Source organism: Lissotriton vulgaris, chromosome 1_2 (assembly GCF_964263255.1).
Source record: "Lissotriton vulgaris chromosome 1_2, aLisVul1.2, whole genome shotgun sequence".
Lineage (NCBI taxonomy): Eukaryota > Metazoa > Chordata > Amphibia > Caudata > Salamandridae > Lissotriton > Lissotriton vulgaris.
The window spans coordinates 163,641,333-163,666,201 of NC_141686.1; the positions used below are offsets into that span (position 1 = coordinate 163,641,333).

A 24,869-nucleotide genomic window follows, 5' to 3' on the forward strand; every position below is an offset into this window, starting at 1 on the left:
GCTCACCCTGCACTCACACTGATCACCATGCACTCACACTGATCACCATGCACTCACACCATTCACCCTGCACTCACAGCGATGACAACGCACTCACAGCGATCACAATGCACTCACACTGATCACCATGAACTCACACTGATCACCATGCACGCACACTGATCACCATGCACGCACACTGATCACCATGCATTCACACTGATCACTATGCACTCACACTGATCACCATGCACTCACACTGATCACCATGCACTCACACAGATCACCATGCACTCACACTGATCACCCTGCACTCACACTGATCACCCTGCACTAACACTGTTCACCCTGCACTCACAGCGATCACAATGCACTCACACTGATCACCATGCACTCACACTGATCACCATGCACTCACACTGATCAACCTGCAGTAACACTGTTCACCCTGCACTCACACTGATCACAATGCACTCACACTGATCACCATGCACTCACACTTATCACCATGCACTCACACTGATCACAATGCACTCACACTGATCACCATGCACTCACAACCATTCACCCTGCACTCACAGCGATCACAATGCACTCACACTGATCACCATGCACGCACACTGATCACCATGCATTCACACTGATCACCATGCACTCTCACTGATCACCATGCACTCACACTGATCACCATGCACTCACACAGATCACCATGCACTACCACTGATCACCCTGCACTCACACTGATCACCCTGCACTAACACTGTTCACCCTGCACTCACAGCGATCACAATGCACTCACACTGATCACCATGCACTCACACTGATCACCGTGCACTCACACTGATCACCGTGCACTCACACTGATCAACCTGCACTCACACTGATCACCCTGCACTAACACTGTTCACCCTGCACTCACACTGATCACAATGCACTCACACTGATCACCATGCACTCATACTGATCACAATGCACTCACACTGATCACCATGCACTCACACCATTCACCCTGCACTGACAGCGATCACAATGCACTCACACTGATCACCATGCACTCACACTGATCACCATGCACTCACAGTGATAACAATGCACTCACACTGATCAACATGCACTCACACTGATCACCATGCACTCACACAGATCACCATGCACTCACACTGATCACCCTGCACTCACACTGATCACCCTGCACTCACACTGATCACCCTGCACTAACAATGTTCACCCTGCACTCACAGCGATCACAATGCACTCACACTGATCACCATGCACTAACACTGATCAGCATGCACTCACACTGATCACAATGCACTCACACTGATCACCTTGCACTCACACTATTCACACGCTCACCATGCACTCACAGTAATCACTCTGCACTCGCAATGATCACAATACACTCTCACTGATCACCAGGCACTCACACTGATCACCAGGCACTCACACTGATCACCCTGCACTAACACTGTTCACCCTGCACTCACAGCGATCACAATGCACTCACACTGATCACCATGCACTCACACTGATCACCGTGCACTCACACTGATCAACCTGCACTCACACTGATCACCCTGCACTAACACTGTTCACCCTGCACTAACACTGTTCACCCTGCACTCACACTGATCACAATGCACTCACACTGATCACCATGCACTCACACTGATCACCATGCACTCACACTGATCACAATGCACTCACACTGATCACCATGCACTCACACCATTCACCCTGCACTGACAGCGATCACAATGCACTCACACTGATCACCATGCACTCACACTGATCACCATGCACTCACAGTGATAACAATGCACTCACACTGATCAACATGCACTCACACTGATCACCATGCACTCACACAGATCACCATGCACTCACGCTGATCACCCTGCACTCACACTGATCACCCTGCACTCACACTGATCACCCTGCACTAACAATGTTCACCCTGCACTCACAGCGATCACAATGCACTCACACTGATCACCATGCACTAACACTGATCAGCATGCACTCACACTGATCACAATGCACTCACACTGATCACCTTGCACTCACACTATTCACACGCTCACCCTGCACTCACAGTAATCACTCTGCACTCGCAATGATCACAATACACTCTCACTGATCACCCTGCACTAACAATGTTCACCCTGCACTCACAGCGATCACAATGCACTCACACTGATCACCATGCACTCACACTGATCACCATGCACTCACACTGATCAACCTGCACTCACACTGATCACCCTGCACTAACACTGTTCACCCTGCACTCACAGTGATCACAATGCACTCACACTGATCACCATGCACTCACACTGATCACCATGCACTCACACTGATCAACCTGCACTCACACTGATCACCCTGCACTAACACTGTTCACCCTGCACTCACACTGATCACAATGCACTCACACAGATCACCATGCACTCACACTGATCACCATGCACTCACACTGATCACAATGCACTCACACTGATCACCATGCACTCACACCATTCACCCTGCACTCACAGCGATCACAATGCACTCACACTGATCACCATGCACTCACACTGATCACCATGCACTCACACTGATCACCATGCACTTACACTGATCACCATGCACTCACACAGATCACCATGCACTCACACAGATCACCATGCACTCACACTGATCACCATGCATGCACACTGATCACCATGCACTCACACAGATCACCATGCACTACCACTGATCACCCTGCACTCACACTGATCACCCTGCACTAACACTGTTCACCCTGCACTCACAGTGATCACAATGCACTCACACTGATCACCATGCACTCACACTGATCACCATGCACTCACACTGATCAACCTGCACTCACACTGATCACCCTGCACTAACACTGTTCACCCTGCACTCACACTGATCACAATGCACTCACACTGATCACCATGCACTCACACTGATCACCATGCACTCACACTGATCACAATGCACTCACACTGATCACCATGCACTCACACCATTCACCCTGCACTGACAGCGATCACAATGCACTCACACTGATCACCATGCACTCACAGTGATAACAATGCACTCACACTGATCACCATGCACTCACACTGATCACCATGCACTCACACAGATCACCATGCACTCACACTGATCACCCTGCACTCACACTGATCACCCTGCACTCACACTGATCACCCTGCACTAACACTGTTCACCCTGCACTCAAAGCGATCACAATACACTCACACTGATCACTATGCACTAACACTGATCAACATGCACTCACACTGATCACAATGCACTCACACTGATCACCTTGCACTCACACCATTCACACGCTCACCCTGCACTCACAGTAATCACTCTGCACTCGCAATGATCACAATACACTCTCACTGATCACCAGGCACTCACACTGATCACCAGGCACTCACACTGATCACCAGGCACTCACACTGATCACCAGGCACTCACTGATCGCCAGGCACTCACACTGATCACCCGCTCACCCTGAACTCAGTGATCACTCTGCACTCACAGTGCACTTGTGCTGTTCACCCTGTACCTCACCCTGCAGTCACACAAGCACACTACTCGCCCTGCACTCATGAAACACTTCAATCACATGTCTCCCTTTTTGCTCAATGTGCATACTCACTCAAATAAGACCATCACTAACCATACATTAATTAGAATAGAGGTGGAGTACCCTAAACGACTTACTACGAGAATTACCGATGAATATATAAAAAAACTGAGTGCACACCAGTTAACCGTGAATTTAGATAACCTAGCACCAGAGGAGGGCATAACCTGGTATGAGGATACAATAAGGGATATGGTGGAATGCCTCAGGATAAAATTAAAACACGGTACTCGTAAATTAGTAAATAATGTGAAATCACACCCCAGTAGCACCACCCTTTGGTTCGATGACGAATGTCGGAAGGTCAAGGCCAGTATTAGAAAACAGGAGAGATACCTAAGAGTAAATTACAGTGATGAAGCGGTAATAGAACTTAAGAAACTAAAAATAAAATATAAGGCCACTATGAGAGATAAAAAAAGGACATTTAAGGACAAATGTTGGGGGAATTTACTTGAGACGATTGAAGAAAAGAATGTGAGAGGTTTTTGGAAGTTAATTCAGGAATGCACGGGGAAAGTTGCAGGAACCCTATACTGCTCGGTGCCAGAGATTAAGTGGGTGACATATCTGAAAGAAATCTATGGTATATGGCCAGTTAGGGAGGGATGAACGGCCAATGTTTGGCCTAGAATACAGGAAGAAACTAAAGCACACTTCTCCACAGATGCCATTGGAGGCATAATAAAGAGATTAAACCTAACACGGGCTGCAGGACCTGATAACCTACCAGCAATTATAATAAAAACGAATGTAGATTGGTGGGCGGAGTTTTTTTCCAATATGTTTCAAGAGATCTTAAACACAGGCAAGTTCCCAGATAATTGGAAAGGGGCAATTTTCAGGCCAATACATAAGAAAGGTGATGTAAACTCCCCAAAAAACTATTGCCTAAAAAACCTATTGGATATAGGAGGAAAGGTTTTTTCTAAAGCAATCTTGGGTATATTAAAGGACTGGGTGGAAAATAAACAGATAGTACCACCAGAACAAGGAGGGTTCAAAGAAGGCCACTCAACTGTTGACCACTGTTTCGCTCTTTGGTCCATTGCACGGAAGTCGATCGATCAGGGGGGAAAATTATTCGCCTGTTTCGTAGACTTCCGTGCAGCTTTCGATCTGGTGGACCGGGAGCAGCTGTGGTCTTCATTGGTCGGGTATGAAATACAGGGTGACCTGCTAGCTCTAATTCAAGAATTGCATACAGAAAATTGGGCACAGATAATCCTGGATAAGGAGGGAGGATTGACGAAGAGAATCCCGATTGGGAACGGTTTAAGGCAGGGCTGTGTACTTGCCCCCCTACTATTCTCTCTGTTCTTAGCAGACCTGCCTCAAAAATTAAGAGAGGTTAGAGGGGCAAACCCAAAACTGGGAGGAAACCAGATATCATGCCTCCTCTATGCTGATGATCTGGTAATTATGGATCAGACGGAGATTGGGCTCCAAAGAAAATTACATCGATTCAAAGAATTCTGTACTACCAAAAAACTAGTAGTAAATATGGAGAAAACAAAAATTGCTTGCTTTGGTAGGAGAAAAACAAAGTTCTCTTGGTACCTGGGCACAGTATTGCTTGAGAGGGTAGCTGATTATAGATATCTGGGAATGTGGTTTTCTGGTTCCCTGAAATGGCATACTCATTTACAAGCATTAAAAATGAGGGCATTGGCTTCTGTGAAAGGTTTAAAAAGATGTAATAATACTTACGGAGAAATGTCGGACAGACCGGTCCTGAAAGCCTATCAAGCAATGGTGCCCCCTCAATTCTTGTATGGAGCTGAAGTTATCTACTTAAGTAGTAAGACCTCCTGGGATAGAGAGGAGGGAATTATATTAAAAAGCCTGTTTGTACTGCCCAATTCTTCCATGGTACAGGCAGCCAGACTTGAGTTGGGAATTACCTCGTGGGCGATAACCGCCTGTTTGGCCCTTGTACGATTCTGGCAGCGATTAGGAACAGATGAGCTCCTCAAAATTTCCCAGTGGGCCAAAGAGGAAATCACGAAGAGCGACCTACCCTGGGCAAAAGAGTCTAGAGCATCAATAAGGAATGCATACAGAGTGCTCGATCTGAAGGTCTGCCCACTACAAGATCATATAACAATATGTAAGAAAGAACTAAGGTTTCAAGGTACCGATATGTCCCGCACTTATGACCGGGAATACCTTTCACAAAACATCTTGGTAGCCCACATGACATCTGCCTGGGAGCTCGACCGACACTTTCCGTATGTGGACCGGCTACCAAGTCATAACCTAAGGCGGGAAGTCTTAAAAATGAGAATTGGAATAAACCCTTGTTACGCAAATAATGGAGCTCGAAATCAAATGATAAGATGTAACGGGATCTGCACTTGCACTTTAGGCACTACCTGTAATATTATACACATTTTATTAGATTGTATGTGGTTTTTAGATTTACGAAAGGAGATTTTATGTCCGATTTTTAAAAAATATAATATTACAAATAGGATGCAAGCCGCTAAATTGTTGATGGAAATGGAGAACTTAGATATAGCCTGCGCTCTGGGGAAATATATGCAAAAAGTTAAGGTGTTCCTCAGATGCACAGAGTAAGATCTAATAACATAAGTTCCTGACATCAAATAAATGTGAAACAATTAGTGTTTAAAATAGCGCTGCATGATCAAGGAGATGTTGTATAGTTATGAATTAAGTGTTTTTATTTAAATTAATTGTTATAATACTCCGATTTTTAAAATAATAGTTGAAGTTTACGTATATCAAGATGTAAAATGATTATCGATACCGCCGTGCTATGTATCTATTGTTGCTTTTATTTTTCCCTGTTTTAGTAAGATAAGAGGTAAATTGTACCTTTATGGTTGTAACAAACCAAATAAAGTTTGTTTTGACTGACTGACATACATTCATTTATCCCACTCTGCACTTACATCCGCACCCAAATACAAATGGTCACCTCACTCACCCTACAGTCACTCCTCTTACCCTTCTTTCACACTGTCGCATAACTCACCATGCACTCACCTGGGCACTCCTACCACCCAAAATGTGCAGAGGGTTAATGTGCCTGCTATAAAGAATGCGTACCATGCAGATCAAAGAACTGAGTGTGGGTAAACTATGAGTAGCGCTATAAAAATATTAAATGTTTGCCAGAAAAGTGCTATAGAGAGATGGGGTGCATTGTTGGTGAGTGGTAGTGAGGAAATTCAGGGAGAAGGAGGAAATGGGGGCCAAAACAGACCTATGCACTATGTGCGTCCAGTGCTAGGGACAGCCCTGGATGGGAGTGTTAGCCCCCCCGAAGTTTGGGTCTAGTTGCGCCCCTGTACACAAGTATGGGCATGTCGTGCCCCATCAAGGTTTTCGTCCTAAATTACAAAAGGACATTTTTACATGCACTGCAATCCAGCCTTTCAGGGGTTCCCTTGATAGAGGCAGCTCTGTTTTTGCCCTGATGGCCTGGAATCCTTCCTACACAGATTCTTGTAAAATACAGTTTTGTTTAATTTCTTTTTAATGTGATTGATGTGAGAGAGTCTATTACTATTTGCAGAGAAACATTTTTGTTTCATACAACAACCATAAAAACGTTTATTTTAGATCAAAACGGGTCAACACATTTATTTTGGTGGTGTTATTATTAATCTAGGTCATGTTTAAAACAAAGCATCCTAGTAAAAAGAATTTGCGCACATTCTATCTTGGAAAATTGGGTTTTGAGCTGCGTAATAAGCCTCTGTCATTTCACCACACCCATTCACAAACCTGCAGTTTACTAAACACTCTTATTGTGTCAAACATTATTTGCCGAATATGGCCCGTGATATGCACATGGCAGTCGATTATGTAGTGTACCAGATTCCAGAAATTTCTGTCAGGTGGTGGGGGGGCCCAACATCTAAAAAAATTCAGCTGGGGGGGGGCTCAACCTACAAAAGTTTGAAGACCTCTGATCTAAGGAAATGTTTTCTGTTCTACACTCCAGCAAATCAGCTCTGCTCAGCCTCTCAGCTTCTAGCCCATATACCTTGCTTTCGTCTGCAAAGGATGGGTGGCAGCTTCCTTGCTTTCAGAGCTGCTTCAGCCTGGAATTTGCTTCCATTTGCTCTTCACAGCATATAGGGCCCCACTCTTTATTTAAAAAAAGACTGAAAACGTTCCTCTTCATTTAGCCTGCCACTCTTCACTCCTCGTGGTTTGCGCCGGAACATTCCCTGGAGTATCCGTGTGCGCTACAAGCTCCGATAACATAACATAACATAACATAACATAACTGCAATGGAGAAATTCGCAACACAGCATCAGAATGGAACTTTAACACTGGATCGCCACCAGTAAAAGGAAGACATGATCCACGGCCTTGGGTAGGAGCTTGTTTAATTATTCTCTTCCAATGTTGAAGTCCCGGCGGCAACTGCAGGCCGAACCCTTCCATAGCAGGGAATTCTAGCACGCCTCACCCTACATTCCACACTCCCCAGCACATCCCAACAATTGTGCCTTATATTTTCAAAGAACATTCCACTGGCCATTCTTATGATTTCCTGCATGTGTCTGGGCAGGGTAAATATTTTCCTCTGTCATAGTTCTCTGAATGTGGCCTATAGTATTGAAGCCTGGATCCATTTTGTTTTCCTTGTGAAGGCCAACTGAAGTGCCTTTATAAAAAAGAGTGACAGGATGCAAGTATGAAGACTTATTAAGGGCCTAAACCCATCAATGACACAGAAGGCACTTTCATTCATACAGTGATCAGCCAAGCCAGTTGGCATTGCCAGTGCTTGCTTGCTTTAGCGAACAGTAAAAAGAAAATCTAAATCTAACACCGGAATAGATGGATTTCTACTTCTTTGGACTTGCAACATTCTTTGTGGCTCAACGCCTTGGCCGGCCTCAGTGGAACAGCATTCTCATGCTGGACTGGGGCGTCCCAGACTCTTAACACTTTCATCCAGCTACTCTGGACTGCGAATTCCATTCCGCGGATATGGATTCCCCTCCTTTCATTGGAGCCTGCAGATTATGTTGTGTCAATGTTCCTTTGGCCCTGCTGCAGTCCCTCCCACCGTCAGCACCCTTGGCAGCTACGAGGAGCATTGCTCAGCTCGAGCTCTTATGCACGAGGCAAGCAGCTTCAACCTTTGTGTCAGCAGCGAGAGCGGAGAGGCCATGGCGCTCAGCAAGGATTCCTTCCAAACACTGAATGATGGAAACCGGATCCCAGTCCTGGGCCTCGGCACCCATGCCCCGAAAGACGTAAGCCATGCGCGCCTCTCTTTCTCTTGCACTTGGTGTCTGGTGGGCATCTTTTGAGACTCGGGCGGGTGAGGTGAAGTTGCGTGTCCTTGTGTAACATCCTTCCCAGCAAACCAGTCATAACCGCCTACGTTGTGTCAAGAATTAAACCCTGGCAAAATCTGTTTTTTTTAAATGTGAGTATGTTTGAAAACTTTGATGGATGGAGGATGAATGAGTGCACGGATGAGGGAGTGTGGAGAGTGGCAAAGTGAATGGATGGATGTTGGGACTACATTTAAGGATCAGAGCACGGATGGATGAACTGGTGATTGAATACACATGAACATGGCTGGGCGAAGGAAGGAGTGTCTGTGTATGGGCAGTGAATGAATGAGTGAGTCAATACATCTACAGATGGATGGGTGGACGAAAGGGAGAAGGTCTGCATAGATGCACGAGAGTGATGAATGGTCGCTTGGATTGTTGAATGGCTGATATCACACGAGTGTGCATGCACTACCAAGGGATGATGCTGTAGGTCGCCGTCTTCACGTCGCTGCAGGAGGCAGGTATTATTATCACATCCCCATTCATCCATGCATGTGCCCGGTCATTCATCCATTCACAAATTAATGCCAGACACCCCCACCGCCCATGTTCGCACTCTCCACTCCTCGGAAAAGCAGTACTGTAAAGAAACACACTCAGCAGCACAGGCCCGCATAGAGAACAGAATGTTGAAGGGTTTATTGTTGTCACCAATTCAACAAGTGACCACACAGACAAAACTGAGACTTCACTGCTTTACGTAACAAGCATTTACAATGCAACGGTATCGCCTTTGCAAAAGTTAGAGATATTGGCATTGTAAATAACAAAATTGATATTTATGTGTTGGTTTTGAAAACAGATAAATAAATGGCATTGTCATTTACAATGCCAATAGCTTAATCTCTCGCAAATGCGAGAGATTAAGCCACACACATACAGAGCCACACACATACAGAGCCACACACAGAGCCACACACACACACAGAGACACACACAGAGCCACGCACACAACCACACATAGCCACACACACAGAGCCACACACACAGAGCCACACACACACACACAGAGGTGTGAGGGTGCGAGGGTGAGGGTATGAGGGTGAAAGGGTGTGTGAGGGTGAGGGTGCGTGAGGGTGAGGGTGAGGGTGTGTGAGGGTGGGTGAAGGGGTGTGAGGGTGAGGGTGAGTGAGGGTGTGTGAGGGGGTGTGAGGGTGAGGGGTGTGAGAGTGTGAGGGTAAGGGGGTGTGAGGGTGTGGATGAGGGGGTGTGAGGGTGAGTGTGTGTGAGGGTGGGGGTGTGTGAGGGTGAGGGGGGGTGAGGGTGTGAGGGTGAGGGGTGGGTGACGGTGAGGGGTGTGAGGGGGTGAGGGTGTGTGAGGGTGATGGTGTGTGAGGGTGAGGGGGTGAGGGTGACGGGAGGAGGGTGAGGGGGTGTGAGGGTGAGGGTGAGGGTGTGAGGGTGTGTGAGGGTGAGGGTGAGTGAGGGTGTGCGAGAGTAAGGGGGTGAGGGTGGGTGAGGGTGAGGGGTGTGGTGTGAGGGTGAGGGGTGTGGTGTGAGGGGGTGAGTGTGTGTGAGGGTGAGGGAGGGTGAGGGGGTGTGAGGGTAAGGGAGGGTGAGGGGGTGTGGTACAGATCACTCAAATTATTTAGTTACTTGCAGGCATCTTGAAGAGTGTGTGATCAATTAAGCAATTATATTTAACATCATAACTGTACTTTCACAAGAATTTACAAACTGCAAAAGTAACCACTTCTGGTACATTTTCTGTTAATTAGCATTTTTTTAAAGTATGTTGCCCTCGTGAACGGTTTTCCTGTCTGTTGGGTGTAGGTGCTAAGGGCCACCTGTAATTTCTGATTAAAGAATAAAGTCAACCCCACAATTAAAGCGCTCACAGGATGTAGAGAAATTCCAAAAGTCCCATGCAGATGCCAGAGGCTAGGCTGCCTTCCAGGGAACGAGTCTGCCTGGTGACTCGGCCATGCCGTAGGCAGCCTCTCAGCTCTGGTGCAGTTTATACAAAGATGCCGGCGGGCCTGGCAGGACTGGCACGGTTCGCAGCACTTGGTTTTGGAAAACAAAGATTTTGACTCATTCGAAAACACAGAGGAATATCAGAAGGACGCTGACGTACTGGATCCATGCGAACTTGATCATCTCCCAGAATCCGGGCTGGTACGTGGGCTGTGCTAAGGAACTTTGAACTTAGGAGTACTTGCATGAAATCCTTGGCGTTAGTTAACATTACAACGACAGAACAAGGGCGTCCGAAAAGGCTTAAGCGGCAAAAAAGATCTAATATGTGTTTTCAGGAAATGCTTTAAGGCAGCGTGGATCAAAAAAGTTTATTAAAAATTAAAAAAAACGTATCCTACTAGATTGCTACAGTACCGACACAACCTTTGGTTGAGTTCTTCTATAGTATTTACAGAAAATGCAAGCTTTAATAACTCTACCAAAACGCAACTGAGTATTTGATAGTTCCACATAAATCGTCATGGTATATTACCATTAGGATCCCCACCCCTCCTCAAGGAAGACTGGAATGCATGACTGTTTACTTATTACTTTGCTCTCCCAATAGTTCAGAAATCCAGTTTCCTCAATGCACTTTACTTGGGGATTGACATTCACTTTCTAACGTTCTATGAGGTAGATGGCACAATGTTAAGGTCATAGGCAACATGAAAAGTTGTCTCAGCAATACGTATTTCACACTTACTTTGTATAAACTACAGAGACTTTAATGTCGTTATTTGCATAGGTTTTGCTTTCCTTAACATGTGCATTTAAAGCATATTGCAGCCTTCCTTCCTATATTGGAAGTGGGGGAAAAACTGAGTATACCTTAAGAGCAACAGACCTATGGCCGCACAGTTTAAAACTCGGAGAAACCAATGTAAAGTTTTGTGATTTTAAACAGGTAGTCCCGCAATACTCATTTTCAAAGTATAAGAATCTAGAAAAAAAAACAACTACGAGCTTATTCATACAAAGTACATAGGTGTTAAAGCTTACTGCCCCTCTTTAGACTGACATATTGGGATTTCATGGCTATCCAAATCTCACTAAAAAGGGATATGGGGCGCATCAGAAGCTGGAGGACTCGCGTGGAAGCAGAGTTGTCATTTCTCGTCCTACGAGCTTCAAAGGGCAGTGTGAACAAGCGTATTTTTTAGAACTGTTCAGAGCTAGGCGGCCCATGCAGCAGTAACTAGGAGGCCTGCTCGGGGCTGGGCAGTCTTGGGCCTCACCCTGCCGACCAAGAGACTGAGCGCGCAGGAAGAGAGGCCATCTGCTCATACTATAGGCGGCTGGCAACTCCCCCTCACCTAGCCAGGCCTCTCTGCCCAACGCTGGGCCAGACCACGGACTCCTCCACGCAGTGCACCCATCTCCCTAACAGCGGCGCACGGCAGCTCTTTTTTTTAATGAATGGAAAATGCTGTATGCAAATGAAGGCGACTCTATGAAAAAAAATGGCAGACGCTTGCGCTTCCATTTGACGCAGGGGGAGAGGGGATGTCCCGAGCCTCGGCCGCCGCAAGCTCGACAATGCAGGGGGGCGGGGAAGGCTCAAAAACTCCAAAGTGTAAGGAAATGCTGATTACACCTAAAATCTGAAGCCCCTACCTCCCCCTGTTAAAATGGTCCATGCCAAGGAAGGGTACAGCAGAGGGGAGTGGGGGTGTCCCTGCCAAGACCGGAGCAACCCCGTTAGGTCCTGGGTAGCAACTGATGTGTAGCCGCCAGCGCGAGCCCTGCAGAAGTAAACACGGCAGCAGGGGGGCGTGCAGCAGCTCTTGTGAGCCCTGAAGGCTGAAATCCCATGCACCAACCACCTACCCCCACCCACAACACACAACCCATTCCTGCCCGAGCCCCCAACTCACTCCTCCGGCTGTTCTTCCTCGTTCATTTTCCTCCTCAGCGGTGGCCCGCAGCAGCGCCCTGCGGCTCCGCGCGCCACATCTTCTTGGTCCCATTCTCTGACCTTCCTCAACTTTTTTGTATGTTTCAATAGTTATCCGGGGGTAGAGTGGGGGGGATGTCCCAAAAGTAAGAGAAAACCAAGGTGTAACTGCAAAAGAAGGGCAGTCCCAGAAAGCGGTGCGCAGCACGGCTGTGTCAGAGCGCCTCTGCGGCGAGCTCCCACTTACAGGTGCCGAGTGGGGAGCTGGGAGGGAGGCTGGCGGTGCGCCCGTCCGAGCCCCATGGCTGCAGCCTCTGTCTCTGTTGGATTCTCATCAGCGAGGAGAAGAAGTGGGGTGGAAGCGATGATGTCATCCTAGCAACCAGCTGCCATGCTGCAGCACTGGAGGGAGGGGAGAAGCCAGACACCCACAGCCGCCCACCCCAGCCACAGCTCAGAGCGCTGCCAGACTAGTCCATGTCCTTTTCAGGCTGGGGGCTTCTTTTTTTACTTTCTTTCTACCCTCTTCTCCATTGGCTGGAATATAAACAACGGGCGTGTTTTTGACTGTTATTTACATTCCAGCCAATGGAGAAGAGGGTAGAAAAAAACTAAAAAACACTCCCCCCAATCCGAAAAGGACGGGGCTTAGATCGAAAGAATGTCGTCACTGGGACCTCTTCTCCAATGGCTGGCCACCGTTTAGGAGGCCAGCTAATGAAGAAGAGGGGCAGGGCTTAACCTAGCTACTCCAAGATATTATATCTCGCCAGCGAGACTGCGCATGTGCGCAGCCTACGCTAGCCGAGACCTAAAAAGCACCAAACTGCTAAAAGATCCTCTTAATACCAAAATAGTGTTCTGTTTAACTATGGAATATTTTGGGGTGTTTTTGATAAGAACTTTACCTGAAACAACTGGCTGAAAGAAGCATACTGTGGGCATCTGATGGTAATTCTTTTGGCCAAATAGGTGGGACGCAGCTTGACTTTCTAGGACTGGCACAGTAGGAGTCTTTATAAGATGGGCACACGGTGTACAGACAAGCTCACTCAGGGGAATGCCCGCACTCTCAGACTGGCACAGTATGAGGCTTCATGAGTGGGGCACACAGTGTGGACACAAGATCACCCAGGGGAATGCCCACACTCACAGACTGGAACAGTTTGAGGCTTCATAAGTGGGGCACACGGTGTGCAGAAAAGCTCAGCCAGCGGAATGCCCTCTGTCTCAGACATGGCCAGACGTGGGTCCCTTGCTCACTAAGCCACTGGAGTCAAGCTATCCTGGCTGAACACGGCTGATAGCCAGAAACCGGTCCTAGGATGCTTGATTCCAGTCCAGGAAAGACATGGCTTGGCAGTTCGGGCTGGACTGTTCCCATGAGGCACAGGGACAAGACTGATTTTCATATGGCCATGTCTGTACTGGGGTGGCTTGTTGAGGAAAATAACGATGGATTAAACCCAGTCTGTGACTGAGGGTGAATGTTTTGCCATTGTGCAACATTCTATCCATCATCTTGTGTATTTTGCTGTTCACCCTATGTAGGAAGGGTATGCCCAGACGTGGGTCCCTTGCTCACTAAGCCACTGGAGTCAAGCTAACCTGCCTGAAGACGGCTGATATCCAGAAACTGGTCCTAGGATGCTTGATTCCGGTCAAGGAAAGACATGGCTTGGCAGTTCGGGCTGGACTGTTCCCATGAGGCACAGGGTCAAGACTGATTTGCATATGGCCATGTCTGAACTGGGGTGGCTTGGTGAGCAAAATAACGATGGATTAAACCCAGATCTGTGACTGGGGGTGAATGTTTTGCCATTGTGCAACATTCCGTCCATCATCTTGTGTGTTTTGCTGTTCACCCTATGTGGGAAAGGTATGCCCAGACGGGGGTTCCTTGCTCACTAAGCCACTGGAGTCAAGCTATCCTGGATAAAGATGGCTGATAGCCAGAAACCGGTCCTAGGATGCTTGATTCCAGTCCAGGAAAGACATGGCTTGGCAGTTCGGGCTGGACTGTTCCCATGAGGCACAGGGTCAAGACTGATTTGCATATGGCCATGTCTGAACTGGGGTGGCTTGGTGAGCAAAATACCGATGGATTAAACCCAGATCTGTGACTGGGGGTGAATGTTTTGCCGTTGTGCAACATTCCGTCCATCATCTTGTGTGTTTTCTCTGTTTCAGACAGGCACAGTATGAGGCTTCATAAGTGGGGCACACGGTGAGCAGTCAAGCTCAGCCAGGGGAATGTCTGCATTCTCAGACTGGCACAATTTTAGTCTTCATGAATAGTGCACACGGTGTGCAGACAAGCTCAACCAGGGGTATGCCCACAGTCTCAGACTGGCCCAGTTTGAGGCTTCATGAGTGGGGCACATGGTGTACAGACAAGCTCACCCAGGGGTATATGCCAATACTCTCAGACCGGCACAGTCTGATGCATCATGAGTGGGGCACACGGTGTGAAGACAAGCTCCCTTAGGGGAATGCCCGCACTCTCAGACTGGCACAGTTTAAGGCTTCATAAGTGGGGCACACAGTGTGCAGAATGCTCACACAGTGGAATGCCCTCTATCTCCGACTGGCACAGTATGAGGCTTTATAAGTGAGGTACACTGTGTGCAGACAAGCTCACCCAGGGGAATGCCCGGACTCTCAGACTGGCACAGTTTGAATCTTCATAAGGGTGCCACACCGTGTGGAGACAAGATCACCCAGGGGTATGCCTGCACTTTCAGACTGGCACAGTTTGAGGCTTCGTAAGTGGGGCACACCGTGTGAAGACAATATCACCCAGGGGTATTAAGACAACAGCGGCCAAACGAATGTACCTTCTTCCTGACAGCACCTAACTGACAATAACCCTATGTATGTATCTTCCCCTAAGAATTAAATGTAGGGTTGTGTGCACACTGAATGGCACCCACCGCAACAGCGCCTATTCCCTAGGGAATTCAATTTAGGATTCACAACAGCAAAGGTGCACCACAAATTGTAATATGCATTATATATTATACAATAAATCTCGAGTTTCTTGAGTTTCAGATCTTTTATTTTCAAGAGTATAAATGAAGCACCACACAGCCAACGCGTTTCGTCCCACACCGGGGACTTTCTTCAGGGCTTAGATTGAATATAATAGCTTCAGGAATAAAGACTGCTCAGTGAGTGATATGTGAGTCTCGTTGCACCTCATAGTTGCACGAAGAAAATTTCTGTTTCTCTATTCCATATCTGGTCCTACTGATCCCATAAAGGAAATCAGTAGAAGTACAAAGCCACGAGTCATCAAAGTAGATAATTCCAATCAAATGTAAGGATAGGTTACAATGAACAAGATGGTCTATCTCTAGTACAAACAATCCACAGTGACTCCAAATAATATGTAGAGTCTATGCAGGAAAGATGAAAAGGATTGATGCCAGGTCGGTCTTGATAGGACCGTCCTGCGAAATTCTCCAAAGGGATCCCCCGTAACGACCGCGAGGCGTCCTCTGGTATGCACTTTCAGACTGGCACAGTTTGAGGCTTCATAAGTGGGGCACATGGTGTGGAGACAACCTCACACAGGGGAATGCCCACACTCTCAGACTGGCACAACATGAAGCTTCTTTAGAGGGACTCTGGGACTGCGCACAGAAGAACTTACACAGGGGACTGAGTCTGCGCCTTCCTCAGACTGGCAAAGCATTAAACTGCTTCAGAGACACTCTTGGGGGATCTCTGCAGGCTACGAGAACTTACCCAGGGCACTGCTGCCTTCCTCAGACTGGCACAGAATGGAGCTGCTTTGGAGAAATTGGGGGAGTGGAGGGCGGCTGCCAGTAGAGGTCACACACTGCACTGCCGCATTCCTCTAGCAGTCTAGCTTGCACAGCATGGCGCTATTTTAGATAGACCCGAGGGTATGTGCGGAAGAACCCACCCAGGGCACTGCCACCTTCCTAAGTCAGAGTGAATGTGCTTTAGGGAGACACCAGGGGTCCGTGTAGGAGAACTCACCCAAGGCACTGCTCCTTTTTTAGACTGACACAGTATGTGGGTGCTTACGGGGGCATGTAGGGGTGTATGGAGGTTAGTAAGGCTCACTCAAAGCATTCCTATCTTAGACTAGGGACGTGTGTACAGAAGAACCCTTGCAGGCCGCCGCTACTTTCCTCGGACTGGCACAGTATGAGGCACCCTCAGGAGGCCACTGGAGGAGGGGGGAGTACAGACAAACTCACATAGGCGACTACAGCCATTTCAAATGTGGTGCACTAGGGGTATGTGCAGAAGAGCCAAGCCAGGGCATGGCTGCCTGCCTTGGACTGGCACAGTGTACAGGTGCTTCAGACAGCCAGGGGCAGGCAGCGTGGCCGACTGCTCGCTGCCGTACTGCTGCCAGTGCTTGTTTCTCTGGCAACCTACTGCCCCTCAACTTTGTTTGCCATCCATTAAACCCTATATAACAACTTGATAATATAGATTACCCGCAGCTAAACATTAATATCAAGTTCACATCCAAGCAAAGTGTTGTGTTCCCGTAAGCTGACCGTACTGCATACAGTCAGGCTGTCGATAGTTTGTTTACTCAGAGACAAAACACCAGGTTTAATCATTGTCAACGACTGTTTACAAAATCCCTTTTTATAGCAAAGCTACAGGGCGCCAATGCTGCCTGCGCCAGAGATTTCTAGAATTGGGGCAGTGTTTGGAGACTGAACAACGGTTGAGCGATGGAAAGTTTGCAGGCCTTATGTAGAGTGTTTATGCAGATGTGAACACAAATGCCACCCATGGGAAAGAACTGAGTTGGTATGGTCCGACCTTTGCCCCTGAATGAACCAGGCAAGAGATTACCGCTGTTTGCGCACAGTCAGGGATTGCAAAACACACACAGACATGCACTTACAGGAGGTGGTCTGTACTGCATGCAGCAGCTGGCTCTTTGAGATTCAGTAAGGAAAGCCCCTGCGGAGAAAGGGCGGGCCACCATTCTGGGCTCCTAACCCTTTATCAGACCATCATTCAGCCAAACGTCAACTAATATGTGTGAGATATGGGAGACTTAACTCAGGTGCCTCTCATCACTTCTCTTTGTGTAACGTCACTGGACCCCGCAGCAGCTCACCTCGTCTACAGACAAATACATTTGTCATGTGAGCATGGCTAACTAAACCCCTCAAATTCACATACCCAAAACATATAATGTCTTTATTATTTACCACTAATCTCAGATGCCAAAGTCAAGGCAAGAGTCTTCATTCAGAAGATAAAGAAGATCTGGAACTCCAAGATCAGGCTTTTTAACACCAACATAAAATCAGTCCTTCCGCATGGAGCAGGAACGTAGAGGACACCAGTGAGCACCACCGAACAAAGTTCCAACCTGCATCAACACTTGTCTGAGGAAAATCCTCCAAATCCATGGGCCGAACTCTTATCAGCAACAACGACCTATGGCAGCAGACTTTCCAACTCCCTGCTCATTAAGAAATCATAAAAAAATGCTGTGGTGGATAGGTCACCTCCTCCACAAGCCCACACCAAACACCACCAGGCAAGTCCTGACCTGGAACCCTCCAGGGAAAAGGAAATCAGGCAAGCCAAGGAACACCTGGCGTCAAGGCCTCGAGGTTTACTGCAAGAAGATGGGTTACACCTAGATTCAGATTGAAAGAAAAGCCTATGGCAGATATGGTAGGAGAATCCTGAATGATGGCCTATATCGCAGGAGGGGAGTAGGCATAAGTAAGTAAGTAAGTAATCTCAGTCTGTCATCTCCAACCCGTAGCGATTAACATTGTGCTAGAATTATGTAAGTGCTAGGACAAGAGAGGGTTTTCAGAGTAGTGAAGTTTACTGATAAGTGCAGTACCTCCTCAACCTTACATTTGATAATATAGGAAAGTAATACATCACAACTTAGTTTCAAAAAGATAAAAAGTAGCACACCCAGTTCCGTGCTTGAAATCATAATTTTATTTAACAAGTATCATCTTAAACAATTAGATGTACTAACTGGATCACTGACATAATATCGAGGTACAGAATATCGACTAGCAACAATATCGAGGAAAAAATATTGACAGACATAATATCGAGTTTGTATCTACAAACAGGTAAGTACAAAAATATTGAGTACAAAATATCGTTTACAAATATATAGTTTACAAAAATATCGACTTTATTAAAAACAGTGTTAAATTAAATTAATATTAAAAATTAATTACTAAAATATACTTACAAATAATTACATTAACTTATAATAATTAAATAATTAATGAAAATTATAAAAAAAATTACTATCATATTTGTTAAAACATATATATATAGTAACATTATATATTTAAATAAAATCCAATATTATTACCGTATGATAGCAGAATTATAAAAAGTACTATTCCCACTCCAGTGGGTGCAACAGTAGACAAAGCGTTGGATAGCGTAGGGGTAAAAATTACTATTCCCACTCCAGTGGGTGCAACAGTAGGGAAAGCGTTGGATAGCGTAGGGGTAAAAATTACTATTCCCACTCCAGTGTGTGCAACAATAAAGAAAGCGTTGGATAGCGTAGGGGTATAAATTACTATTCCAACTCCAAAGAGTGCAACAGTAGGGAAAGCGTTGGATAGCGTGAGGGTTAACATTACTATTCCCACTCCAGTGGGTGCAACAGTAGGGAAAGCGTTGGATAGCGTAGGGGTAAAAATTACTATTCCCACTCCAGTGGGTACAACAGTAGGGAAAGCGTTGGATAGCGTAGGGGTAAAAATTACTATTCCAACTCCAAAGAGTGCAACAGTAGGGAAAGTGTTGGATAGCGTAGGGGTACAAATTACTATTCCCACTCCAGTGGGTGCAACAGTAGGGAAAGCATTGGATAGCGTAGGGGTAAAAATTACTATTCCCACTCCAGTGGGTGCAACAGTAGAGAAAGTGTTGGATAGCGTAGGGGTACAAATTACTATTCCCATTCCAGTGGGTGCAACAGTAGAGAAAGCGTTGGATAGCGTAGGGGTAAAAATTACTATTCCCACTCCAGTGGGTGCAACAGTAGGGAAAGCGTTGGATAGCGTAGGGGTAAAAATTACTATTCCAACTCCAAAGAGTGCAACAGTAGGGAAAGCGTTGGATAGCGTAGGGGTTAAAATGACTATTCCCACTCCAAAGAGTGCAACAGTAGGGAAAGCGTTGGATAGCGTAGGGGTAAAAATTACTATTCCCACTCCCAAGAGTGCAACAGTAGGGAAAGTAAATACTTCATATATTATTTATAAAAATATAAATTAATATCTATAAAAAAATAATTAAACGTTATTACCAATTTAATATAATTTAATAATTAACCTATTAAAATTAGTAATTAACATTTCATTATTACAAATAATTACCTATTAATACAAATTAATTACAACTTAACAAATAATTATTTAACAATTAAAAAGTAATTAACAATGAATTCTAATTAAATACAATTAAATCATTTTTATTATTTAATTAATTATAAATACATTACTTCCCACGCTATTCCCCTATAAACCCACAACCCGCTACAGAAAATACATTAGTAAAATTAACATAATTAGCAATTATTCAATTAAATTAAATTAATTGCCAATTACAATTTAATTAATTACCAAATATAAATTAAATAACAATGAATTAAAAATGAATACAAATAAATAAATTTACATATTTAATTAATTATAAATAAATTACTTCCCACCCTATTCCCCTATAAACCCACAACCCGCTACAGAATTAAATTACGCAAAAATTAAAAAACACAAAATTCATTATTTTTAAATTATTCATAACATAAATACACACTTTTCACACATATAATAACATAAAAAACACTATAAAAAATCGATATTATTAAAAATTCATTTTAACTATCTATATTATATACTTCAATATTTTAACTTTCTATATTTTTTTCTTTCGATATTTCATTACTTACCTTTAAAACGATATTTTTGCTGTCTATATTCTGTCCATTTGATATTTTGTCCAATCTATATTTAAAACTCGATATTATGTCCAATCGATATTTTGGACTCAATATTTTGTCTGTTTACCGTGCTAACTGCATCCAAAACGATGCTTCCAGATTCTAGACTTTTTATATTTCCTACATCAAGCCTCTAGCGATAGATGAAGGTCGAGGGTGAAGCCCATGTAGCTGCTCTGCAGTTATCCTGAAGAGAAGCTTATGCTGCCTCTGCTCAAGAAGCTTTTATTCCATGAGTTAAACCTCCCTAAACAGGAGCTGGTAGAGAAACCCCATGCTTTTAATCAGCAATAGAAATAGATGTTTTCACCCCTTGACTTAATAAGGGAAGAGGCTTTTTCACCTATTCAAAAACCAAGTTCACAATTAGACTATCACTAAGTTTACTAATTCTGCAGAATGAGCGATAAAGGCTGTTACTTGTCTGACTACAGCCAGTGAAAGCAACAGACTCTCTTCTACAGAAGCAGGGTTAGGAAAAAAGGAAGGTAACATGATCTCCTGCTCCAAATGAAATGATGCGAATATGTTTAGATGGAATTTGTGCCCTAATCGTAAAACAATACTATCACTGTAAGCCTGTTAATAGAGTGGTTCAACAGACACAGCTACCAATTTAGTCAATCTTCAGGCAGATATCATCAGAAAGGAATTTACAACTTTCCTGTGCCACTGGTTTAAATAATGAGGATTGTAGAGCTTTCACAACTAAATGTGAATCCCAGGATAGAATTGAAGATGTGGAAGGAGACACTTATCAAAAGAGATACTTTTAAAAAGACCATCACACAAGTGCTCCATGTTCTCCAAACCTCCCCAAAGAGAACACATTGCTTTAATTGCTGCCATTTGTACTTTAAGAATGTGATATTTTACATGTCTTACTTGATTGTACGGAATTTTTAGATATCAGAAAAGAGATTTTATGTCCAATTTTTAAAAAATATAGGATTCGAAATAGGATGCAAGCTGTTGACCTACTAGTAGGAATGGAGAACTTAGACATAGCCTGTGCCATGGGGAAATTTATGTGTAAGGTCAAAGTGTTTCTCAAGTGCACTGAGTAAATAACGTATGTGTTCACTGAGGTTATTAAAAGGCTGTGCATCTAAAGGATAACAGTACGGTAGCAGACCTAAAGGAAATATTTTATGTCATGTATGAATTATTTGGTTTTTACCTTTTAACAATTATATGTACCCTGGATTTTAAAGGAAACTGATGTTTTATGCATATTGAAAATGGGTCACATTGTTTATGAATCGTTTGCATATGTTTTTAACTGGAGGATAACGTGTAAAGTGTATACTTTTATGGTTGTAACTAACCAAATAAAGTTTTATTGACTGACTGACTTTAAGAGTGTCAACTGGTAGTCCTAAATCCAGACCATCAATTAAGAATGGTAAAACTCATTCTGGATTACTTATACAAGGGCATAGCTCTGCATTCTTACATCTAGTAACAAAACAAGACCAGTGATGGTAATAAGCCTTGTAAGCAGAACTTCTTCTAGATTCTTGCCTGGCTAATTCCAAAGAGTTAGTGAGACCTTTCTTCTGTAGACCACTCCTCTCAACTTCCATACAGAGAGATGTAGGCCAAGATTTGCTAACACTTAGCGCTTAGTTTGTGTTACTCTTGTAATTCTAATCTGGCACTAAATGTTGTGGTGGTATTTACATTCTAACGCAGATCAGGATTTCGGTTGGAAAATTGGCCCAGCAATGGAAAGTAGCGCTATGCAATGCTTTGCGCGACTTTGAGTCTATGTGGCATATCATGAGTGATACATGTGCACTCCCATGCCACCATATATGGGATTTGATGCAAAGCCCTATCTTTTAACATTGATGAACAGGGATTTGCACCAAAAGATATGTCTCCTTGATGCAGGAATAACTGTGGAACAAGTTTTAAAACTCCCCATATTTTTCCAACTGTTGCACTATACAGCACACATTCATTGTGGGAAAAGTGTTAAAGCCCAGTCTTTGTACTGAAAAGGTCCCCTTCCATACAGACCTATGCTTGACAGAATGCACACCCTTGCCCTATGGTGCATTGGTGTGTGCACTGGTGCATGGCAGACCAAAGAGTGCCAGCGCTGGGACAGAGGTAAACAGCACCATATCTTAGTAAATATTGCACTGTTTTGCTCTCCCTTTCACACAGTGCAGCGACTTTGGTTGCTGTATTGTGTTGCATGAAAAGTTAGTAAATCTGGCACAAAGTGTATTCATACATAGCAGGGATGCCTGGGAGCTGTTCATTGGACATGGCTGAATCACAAGAATCCATTCTGCAGCATGGCCATTAGTCACAGCAGAACGGGCAACCAAATCATTCAAGGCATGAAAAGAAACACTTACACTTATTCTCCGAGAAGATATGCAAGGACTCTGGTAATCATTGAGAAAGGATGGAATGCATAGAGAATAAGAGGAAGCCATACTATATGGATCCACTGGACATGATTTTTTGTCTGGAAATTTGGACAGGAACATTTTCAGCAGAATGTTGTCTGAGTTTGCAAATTGATCCAGTTCTGTAATGCCCCGCTCCCTAACTGTTAAGCTAAGGATACCAGTGCATGGGATCATATTCCTGACTCGTGAGTCACACAGGCCTTCTTCACAGAATTGTCCATCCTTACCACTGCTACGTGACACCAAAGATAAGGAGAAAAATGTAACAACTTATTGTGTACAATTCATTCATATTTAAGAACTGAACATTCTCTTCTTGAGACCAGCGCTTCTCTATTTTTAATGGTGCCAGGGTTGTCCCCACCCCAGGCTACAGTCATCTGTGGTTACAATGGGAGACTTTGAGAAATTTCCTTCTTGCAGAGCTTAATTTGAGCTGGTGGTTCTGGCACTTAATTCTCATTACTGGCACATATAACAGTCCACTACATGGTGGCACTGTATGTCAGTTTTGAGATGAGCACAACAACAGCATACTAATAATGTACTAAACCTTACTTAATAATTATTATTGCCTGCAGTCGAAGCCATTATTAAAGCTCAGGGTGACCTAGATTAGTCCCAACTGTCACACTTGAAGAATTGTGCTGGGTAGTGGTTGTGTTGGTACTTGCATTGGTAGCGCTGGCAGGGACAATGGGGAGTGCAAGCTGCAGTGGCCTGATGAAAAGGACCATGGCACTTATTTTTTTGTACAAATCAAGCACTGCCTTTTGGAGATTGTCTAAGACCAGCCACCCCTGAAACCCCATTCTTATCTGCTGAGATATTGGAATCTGAATATTGAAGGCTTTGCAGAGTGACTTCCAAGGATCATCGCTCAGTCCCACGCTCTTCAACATCTACATGGCCCCCCTCGTTGCCATCGTGGACAGCATGGACTCAGCATAGTATCCTACGCCGGCAACACCCAACTCATCCTCTCCCTCACAAAGGACCCCGAAGCCACCAGACTCAGCTTCCAGGAAGGAATGAATGACGTCGCAACTTGGATGAGAAGCAGCTGCCTGTAGCTCAACTCGGAAAAGACAAAAGCCCTTGCCCTCGGACCCACCCCCTCAACCTGGGACAACACCCCCCTCTGCAACCCACCCACTCGCACGGACCACACCGAGAACCTCGGCATCATACTCGACTCACCCTCACCATGACCCGCCAGGTCAACGCCGTCACCTCCACTTGCTTCAACACCCTCTGCATCATTCGCAAGACCTTCAAGTGGATCCCCGCCCCCAAATCCAGAAGGACAGTCACCCATGCACTCATAACAAGCAGACTGGACTATGGAAACGCTCTCTATGCTAGAATCAACAAATCCCTGCTACACAAACTCCAAACCATCCGGAACACCGTGGCCAGACTCGTCCTCGGCATCCCACGACTTGAGCACATCACCTAAAACCTGCAAGACATCCACTGGCTCCCCATCTAGAAGAAAGTAACCTTCAAGTTCTTCACCCACACCTACAAATCTCTCCACAACACCGGACCCAAATACCTCAATGAAAGAGTCTCCTTCCACAAACCCAAAAGAAACCTCCGCTCTGC

At 45.1% G+C, this 24,869-nt stretch overlaps 1 protein-coding gene across 3 annotated transcripts in view; it reads left to right on the forward strand.

Moving 5' to 3' along the window:
* Nucleotides 1-8,723: 8,723 nt before the first annotated feature.
* LOC147734754 (aldo-keto reductase family 1 member C3-like) overlaps nucleotides 8,724-24,869 on the forward strand; it is a 230,388-nt gene continuing 214,242 nt past the window's right edge. For all 3 annotated transcript variants that reach the window (XM_086953031.1, XM_086953032.1, XM_086953033.1), the window contains exon 1: nucleotides 8,724-8,881. In XM_086953031.1, the coding sequence (XP_086809157.1) occupies nucleotides 8,741-8,881 (141 nt within the window). In that variant the 5' untranslated portion in view covers nucleotides 8,724-8,740. The remainder of the gene's footprint in view (nucleotides 8,882-24,869) is intronic.